Source organism: Bison bison, unplaced genomic scaffold (genome assembly GCF_000754665.1).
Source record: "Bison bison bison isolate TAMUID 2011002044 unplaced genomic scaffold, Bison_UMD1.0 scf7180017864533, whole genome shotgun sequence".
Classification (NCBI taxonomy): domain Eukaryota; kingdom Metazoa; phylum Chordata; class Mammalia; order Artiodactyla; family Bovidae; genus Bison; species Bison bison.
Window position 1 is genome coordinate 2,694,007 of NW_011495082.1, and position 8,499 is coordinate 2,702,505.

General features: G+C 38.7%; 1 protein-coding gene across 1 annotated transcript in view; it reads right to left on the bottom strand.

Annotated features, from left to right (window-relative positions):
• Positions 1–1,891: 1,891 nt before the first annotated feature.
• Positions 1,892–8,499, bottom strand: part of LOC104982568 — a 210,819-nt gene continuing 204,211 nt past the window's right edge. The window contains exon 7 of the mRNA XM_010831995.1: positions 1,892–2,032. Coding sequence (XP_010830297.1) covers positions 1,958–2,032 — 75 coding nt within the window. The 3' untranslated portion in view covers positions 1,892–1,957. The remainder of the gene's footprint in view (positions 2,033–8,499) is intronic.

Sequence of the window (8,499 nt, forward strand, 5' to 3'; positions counted from 1 at the left end):
CAATCACTCTTGTAAAATGTCAGATAACAAGCTCTGAAGCCATGGAGTCTTCTGTCAGTAGAACTAATGATATCATTTCATTGTTCTCTTCTTTCTTTTAATACACATAACGATTAATTTGTATCAGACTCCTTTTAGGCTAAAAAAATTCTGATGCTGTAACAATCTCCCTCATCAGTGTTTCAAGTTCCAGGAAAATTTTCCTTGTTATTACTTGACATATGTGCAACATTTAATGTCTGTTATTTAACTGCTGTTTATTTGCTCTTTGCATCTCAAATGAATTGTGACATTTTCTTTCCCATTGTCTTATTAATAATAATCCAAATGCATTGTGGGAAAAATAGTCATCTCTAACGACAACAGAAAATTCCAATTCTTATTACACTAGTGGAAACTCAAAATGTGACTAACAGATACATTTGGGTAAATACTAAAAAATCATTCATTCATTCATTCAACACATTTATTACATCCCATGGGCTAGAGATTGGGAATATAAAGATGATATGATATAGTACCTGCTCCCAAGAGGCTTCAGATAATAGTGAAGAAAAGTAGACATATAAAAAAATAAGGACAAAATACTTAATGAACTGAGATGGTGATAGGTGGAGAGAGGGAAGAAATTTCAATTCCATCATAACAGACTTCATAGAAAAAGTGTCTTCTTAAAGCTTTGTGTTATCAAGGGAAACAAACTACATTTTCAGCATAATCTTCATCCATTTCACCAAATAGTTTTATCTTTAAAAAGTTATCTTTAACACTGTTTTGTCTATGATGCCAAAGCAATCTTTCAAAAAATGAAAGACTCAGTTTCTGGTTTACGAGGATGCTCTCCTCAAACCATTTGATTGATAATTACAATAAGTAGTTTGGGCAGGATTTAAACTCTGAAGTTACAGAGTTTCTCTGCAATATTAAGCTGGGTGATCCCCTCAATATAACTGAATTCAGTTCAACTATTATTTGAGTGCTATCTTGTCGCTATGAAAACATACATCTGTAAGTTTGTTATTAGAACCCAACAAAAAGTCTACTGCTTTTACTTTATACGTAGGCTTAAGGACAATGTTTTGCATGCAGATTTTTTTCTGACTTTTCTTTCAAGAGGAAACAGAATGTCACTAAATAATAGGGGGAAATAAGCAGGATTTCCAAGAAAAATGAAAGGAGAATGTGAGTACAAGAAAGGTTGAAAGCTGATTTACCAATTTTGAAAAATATGAAACCAATCCTAGTTGTTAACCTTGGAATTAGCTAAGGCCTAGGCTTTTCTTATTTTAAAGTTTGAGAGTCCCCCATTTCACCTCTCATTTGCCCCCTGATGTGAGGAATTCTGCTCCCACCAGTTCATTTTAAATCACTCTTGACAAGGTCATAGTAACCCTGAAGATATGAACCCAATGGACCCTTTCCATCCTTCTTCTATTTGAGCTTTTGGCAATATTTGACCTCGTTGGCAATGCCGGTATTCCTGAAACATTGTCACCCCTTGACTTACATGATTCTAGACTACTTTTCACCCATTTGGTCACTCTTTCACAATATCCTTATAAAACTATTTCTTTAAAATGTGTGTGTTTCAGGGGGTTCCCTGGTAGTCCAGCAGTTAAGAATCCATCTGCCAGTGCAGGGGACATGGGTTCGATCCCTGGTCCAGGAAGATCCCACTTGCTGCAGGGCAACTAAGCCCGTGTGCCACAGCTACTGATCCCACACTTCCCAGAGCCCAGGCTCTGCAATAAGAGGAGCCACCTCAAGGAGAAGCCCTGGCACCGCAACTACAGAGTAGTCCCTGCTCATCACAACTAGAAAGAGCCCACACACAGCAACTAGAAAGAGCCCATGCACAGCAACCAAGACCCAGCACAGCCAAAAGAGAAACAAATTAATAAGTTTATTTTTTCAAATGTGTGTTTTTCAGCATTTGGTCCTAGGCTCTCCTCTCTGGTCACTTTATACTGGGAGTTCTCAATGTTGGTTTTCTTGTTTTTTTTCTTTTGGAGGCACTGACGCCTTTGAGAATCTGAAAAAACAAAACAAAACTATGCTCTCACTCTCCAGAAAAATGAACATAGATACACACAAAAAGCTTTTGTGAATTATTTAAGCTGGTTCACAAGACATCTTCTTCTGTTCCACACAATTTGGTAGTGTAATCTTCACTTACCATCAATATGCTGATTTCCAAACTTAGATTTTCAGCTAAGATCTGTTATCCTCTATGCCAGACTCTTAGAGCCAACTACTTACTGAACTTCTATCACATGCCCCCCAAACCCAACATGTCCAAACTATAACTTATTATCTTCTTTCCCTAAACTTTACCTCCTCCTCTGTTTTATATCTTAGGACAGGGCACCACCAACAATCCAATTACATCCAGATACCTCTCCTTTAACTCCCCTCCCCTTATCCATCACAAGAACTGCAAACACGAACTTCAAAATGTCTTTTCAATGCCTCCACTTCTCTGCATCCCAATGTATGCCAACCTCACCGAGCCTCAGCATTTTCTCTCTCTTGACCTACTGCAACTGCCTACTAACTGGTTCTTCTGCCTCCAGCTTTTTTCTTCTGTAATGTATTCTCCGTGTCTTTGCAAATGCAAATTGGATTATGTCACTTCCCTTGTGGCTTCACAGCATCCTTCTTCTATTCATAAACAGATTTACCATCAAACCTGTTTTATAGTTAGAAGAAAGTTGATACAAAGAATGTTTAACTGGCTCTCTGTAATCCCCAAATCATTCACTAAAAGGACACAGAGTTAACATCTTCTGATCTTGTCCCAATTTCTTTTTTATATGATGAGGGTTGTATTAACACCTGCCTTTCCTAAGATTTTATGAAAAAAAAGAAATGAGACAGTAACAATTCTAACAACTTCCATTTGCATAGTGCTTTGCAATTTACAAGATGCTTTCATATATGTTTTACTGCAATAAATGTGAGAGGACTTTGAAACACTGAAACCACAAGATAAATACAACATTTAAAAATGTTTCCACATAATATTTCACATGTGAAAGTCACGGAGAATCAAGGTGATAGGACAGGAAAGTGAACTAGTGTTTCTGAAGGTTGACCCTCATTAAGCTCTTTCATACTGTCAGCCCACCGCCCTATGTATAGCTAGAGGTCTTCTCAGAGAGCCATGGCCCCTCCCATTTGCAGATGGACTAAGTAATTTTAGCGTCTAGACTGCCTACACTGGCCCTTGAAAAGTCACATTTAGTAGAATCTTTAAAAAGCATCTTCTTTGTTCAGAAACTATTCAATCTGGAATATGATCTCTCCGTGACTTCGCGCTACTTGTGGCAGTAATTTTATCTTTTAGTAGAAAGCCTGCAATAATATTATGTCCTTGGAGGAAAGTGAGAAGGAAAAAAAAATTTCACATCACAGTGAGTGACTCAAAAAATACAAAAAATTAATATAACAAAACCTTTAGAAAAGGCATAGAAATGTATGTACAAAACTGCTCTTTCCCTTTTTTTTTTTTTTTTTAAGGTTTTTACTTGTCTTTTATAGGCGGTTTTGAAAAGACGGAGGGAAAGTCTTTCTGCTCCTCTCTATAGAAGCTACTTCAAGCTGGCTATTTGGAGGAGACTGACTTTGTAATGGGAAAACATGGGTAGTTTAATCCATCCCCTCCTCCACAGTGTGACCACTCCTTCTCCTTGACCCAAAAGCCTTAGCAGAGGAAGAAGCGATGGGACAGGAAGGCTTGAAAAGTTCTAAAGAGTGGTTTTGTATTCATGTCTAAATGAAGAGATTCATGTCACACCAAGAAGAATCCATAAGGCCTTTGCATGGAAACAGCAGTGCTGTGAGCAGAACCATGGACTGTTGTGATGCAGTGAGTCCAGGCTCCGTGCATGCTCAGTTGCTCAATCGTGTCTGACTCTTTGCAACCCCATGGACTGTAGTCCGGGCTCCATGGGTGTCTACAAGTCAGGGTGTGTCAATAGAGGTATAATCGCTTCTATGAGGCTAACGTGGCCAGTTCTAGTGTCTTCAGGGGGGTAAGTAGAAGGTCCTTTCAATCCTGGACTCACAATCATGAAGATCTCCAATTTAGACTGTAGACATTATTTCCAAATGAGGTCACCCATGCAGCTGCAGAGCGAAACTGCCAGGATTGAAAGAAGCTCATTGTGTCATTTTAAATTTGTGTCTTCCCACTGAGACAACATGGAGAGCATTATCAAAGTCCCTGCCTTTGCCACCTGAATTACTGCAAGAGCCACTGGAACTGTCTTCCTGCCTCCACCCTTGCACCCTGCCACCTATTCTCCCAAAAGCAGCTATAGTGATTCTTTCTAAAATGCAAATATCACAGCTTTGATGGAATGCCTTCCCGTGAAACTCAGAGTAAATCTTGAGTTCCTAGTTTAGCCTATATAGTCCAGCATGATCTGAACTCAAGCCACCTCCTTTCAGCTTCACTGCACTCCAAGGAGACTGACCTTGCGCTCTCTGGAACAGGGCAGGGATGTCCCCATCTCAGGGCCTTCGCATCTGCTATTCCCTAGCTGAGAAACCCTTTCCCCAGATATTCCATTGCTTCTTGCTTTCTTTTAGGTCTTTCTTCAAAAGTGATTTCTTCAGAAAGGTGTTCTCCACACAACCTATTTAAAAGAACGCTTCTGTCACTCTCTGTCCTTGCAGGATGCCTTATTTTTTCTTACACACACGTGCATCTGCATTTATTTAGCTTATTTGCTTTTTATCTTGCTCAAGATAAGAGAATATAAGCCCCATGAAAGCCAAAGACTCTGTTTTGTTCACTGCTATATCTCTTGTGCTTAGAATAAGTGCCTGGAACACAGTAAGTGCTCGGTAAATATTTGGGGCCCTGAACAGATGAACTCATTGGATCATACTGCATATGATGTGGGCTTCCCAGAAGGCCCCAATGGTAAAGAACCCACCTGCCAATGCAGGAGACTTAAGAGACGTGGGTTCAATCCCTGTATTGGAAAGATTCCCTGGAGAAAGGCACAGCAACCCACTCCAGTATTCTTGCCTGGAGAATCCCCTGGACAGAGGAGCCTCATAGGGTCACAAAGAGTCAGACATGACTGAAGCAACTTAGCATGCACGCATGCGTATGATGTACTAAGAGTTTATTTCTTGCATGTATTTTGTAATAAAATCACTAAACTGCTAAATATAGATGCTGGAACATGGTAGCTTAGGGAGTTTCCCACTCCACCCCTAGCTTCCAGTCCCAGCCTCCTGCACTGCAAGGAGCCGCGTACATATGGTCGGACAGTCCAGCTGCTTGTCTAAGCCCTTGGCCACACTCTTCCACCCCGCCACCCTTGCAGCAAACTGTCCCCCTCCGGAAACTCCTCTGGTACAGGATGTGTCCACCAGCAACAGGGGTTGCCCTGCTGGGAAGAGGCCATGCATGCCTGGAAGTGAGCACAGACTGTTTGGGTGGGAAACTCCGGTGCTCTGGGCATCCAAAGCAGGTTCTCTAAGGGAGAGCACGGGCCCTGGAGGACATGTCCTCTGGCCGGGGGAGGGGCATGGCTGACGGACATGTGGAGCAGGACCCTTTAAAGCTATCTAGCCACTAGTCACTTGTGGCTATTTACATTTTGAATTAATAAAAGTTTGGTGAAATTAACCATTCAGTTCTTGAGTTGCACTAGTTACATTTCAAATGTTCAGTAGCCACCTGTGGCTAGTGATGACCATGTTAGTCACACGGCAGATATACAGTCTTTCCACCATCACAGAAATTTCTAATGGACAGCATTAGCCCTTGAAACCTCTTGCCCAGGTTTAAGTGAAGTCTACTATAAGCTTTGTTAAACAACTTGATTTATTCAGAAAACATTTACTGAGCATCCACTGTGTTCCATGGGCCATATGAGTTACTGTGAAATCAGAAATGGACAAGGCACAATTTCCGTAAAGGACATGCCATCTCAGGCAGGCCTGTGGCTGAATCACAGACAGGGAGTAAAATCGTCATGCCCATCACATGACAGAATCTTGGCAGTGGTTCTATTTAAGCAGCACCAAGCGAACACAGGTGTTCTCCTCAGGGAAATGAAATACAGGAAAAATGGGGTTAAAGAAGGACAAAACCAATCCAGCAGTTTGTAAATCAAAGAACACTAGACCCAGCACCTCTTACTTAACAGAAACTTCTGCCTTCTGAAATAGACTAGATGTTAGAATGACAGAAACTAGCTCATCCTACTTCATGAAGTTTGTCTCGCTTTTTAAAATAACTGAAGAGAGAAAGTACAATGGCTGTTTTTAAAACCACATCTTTGAAGTTTTATGTCTCTGTGGTTTAATATTTTTCTGGAAAAAAATTACCTATTTGTATATGTAATCCAAAGTCTCCCCAAGTATGTATATATTTTTCATGGTTTCTTTCTTTCAATTCTTTCCCCCTAGTACAGAACACACAGAAAATTAGAATTTAACTAATCACTCGAGTTCCCATTCAAACTGTCCTGAGGAACCCTGTTTTGAAAAAAAAATTACCTTACAAAGTTAAGCCTGGATTCATTTTTCTGAATTGGACCCATTTCATTCCACCAATTTTGTTCCGTTCCAGCAAATGTATTAGACAGTCTTGCATAGATATTGTGTGAGAATAAAGGCAAGGTTTCTATAAAAACACTTACCTGACTTCCAAAATAGTTTCAAGTTTTCCTTCTTAGTATTGTCTAGCCATAAAATCTAAAACATAAAAATCCTTACAGAAGCTTTTGAGAAAACAAAAGTCAAGGCTAGGTTCCAGGACTTTGGGACTTAATTAAGTTTACTTAATCATTAGTTTTGTTTATGCTCCTAATTAGTGTTAAATTGTTAACTGGTTCTTCCTTTCACAGAAACTTTTGATAATTGGCAGCTGTCAGTCAGGCAAGTTTGAAACATGTTATTCTGAAAGTGTAAAGACACACGTTCAAATACGCATTTTTCTCTTGGGGGTGAATGCCTCGGCCAACAAAACACCATGCCTATTGCAGTAAATTTCTCATCATTATCATGGATACAATATTTCATCCAATGATATTGTCTAAAAAAATTAAATTGCCATTTATAATCTGTTAACAATTCCACACATGCTACTAAAAACAGATTTTTGCCTTTGTTTTGTCTAGATTCTCTATCCTAGAATTTCCATATGCTTCCTAGAGGTACACATTACATATTGTAGTATTGTATGTCTACACCACCTGATGGATTTGTATTAAGTCCACATTCACTTTTCTGTTTTTGCAGAATATCTATTCAATTTCAAGATATTTATTTTCATAAATTTTAAGTATATTTAATATGCACAAGCAATTAAATGCTTTAATATCATTTCCTAATAGACTTAACGTTAATGAGTTTATTCTGGAAACATTACAAACCAGCTTAATTCTATTTAAATGGCCTATAAGGAAGATTTATTTGGGGTGAAGAGAAATTTTGCCTTTAGAGAATTGGTGAATGTGTTTCACTTTCAGTAAAGTATCAGAAAGATTATATCCATAGTTCTAAGATGAGATCTTCATTTATTGATTATTTTGGAGATTCATAAACTTCTCTAGTTGGATCCCTCTTCTTCATAAATGACACAGATCTGTAGAACATCATTGTTACTGTCTTGTTCTATTAAATACATATTTTAATTTCCTTTCAGCATAGTACTGTAAGTTGAATTGAAAGCTCAAACTATCATTTATCCTGAGTGCCAAAAAACTTGTGTGGTCCAGAAAAAGTAGCTATTCACAAAGCCATATTTCATTGTAAAATTACCTCTTATAGAGTAAAAACAAACGTTCAAATTTAAAAATAAAAGACTAGAATATACTATTAGCCTGGCCTGTATCCAGACATATTGGCTAGACCATTTTGTTTTTCATTCATTGCCCAAACCTCAAGTTCTAAAAATTTCATATACTTCGGCATTTTAAACAGGGGTTTGGTATGTTATCCCAATACAAAATAAAAAGCTTAAAAAAGAAAAAAAAAGTAAAAAGAATAGTCCTAACTGCCACTATTTTCTCGATATTATACTGATGCTTGCCAAACTTCATCTTTCAGTACTGGGATACCAAGTATTTTGGCATTGCTTTGTTTAGGGAAAAGAAGTTTGGAGGAAACAAAGGTTCCAAAAATTACAGAATGAAAGTTTGAATGAAACAAAGGATTTCTCAGATCTAATAGAGTAGAACAGGCCTTCCTGGGACATGAAGATATTTAAGATGGCTCAAAGCAGAAAAATATAGTAGGCTAAGCAACCTAGATAGTATATTAAAAAGCAGAGACATTACTTTGCCAACAAAGGTTCATCTAGTCAAGGCTATGGTTTTTCCTGTGGTCATGTATGGATGTGAGAGTTGGACTATGAAGAAGGCCGAGCACCGAAGAATTGATGCTTCTGAACTGTGGTGTTGGAGAAGACTCTTGAGAGTCCCTTGGCTGCAAGGAGATCCAACCAGTCCATTCTGAAGGAGATCAGCCCTG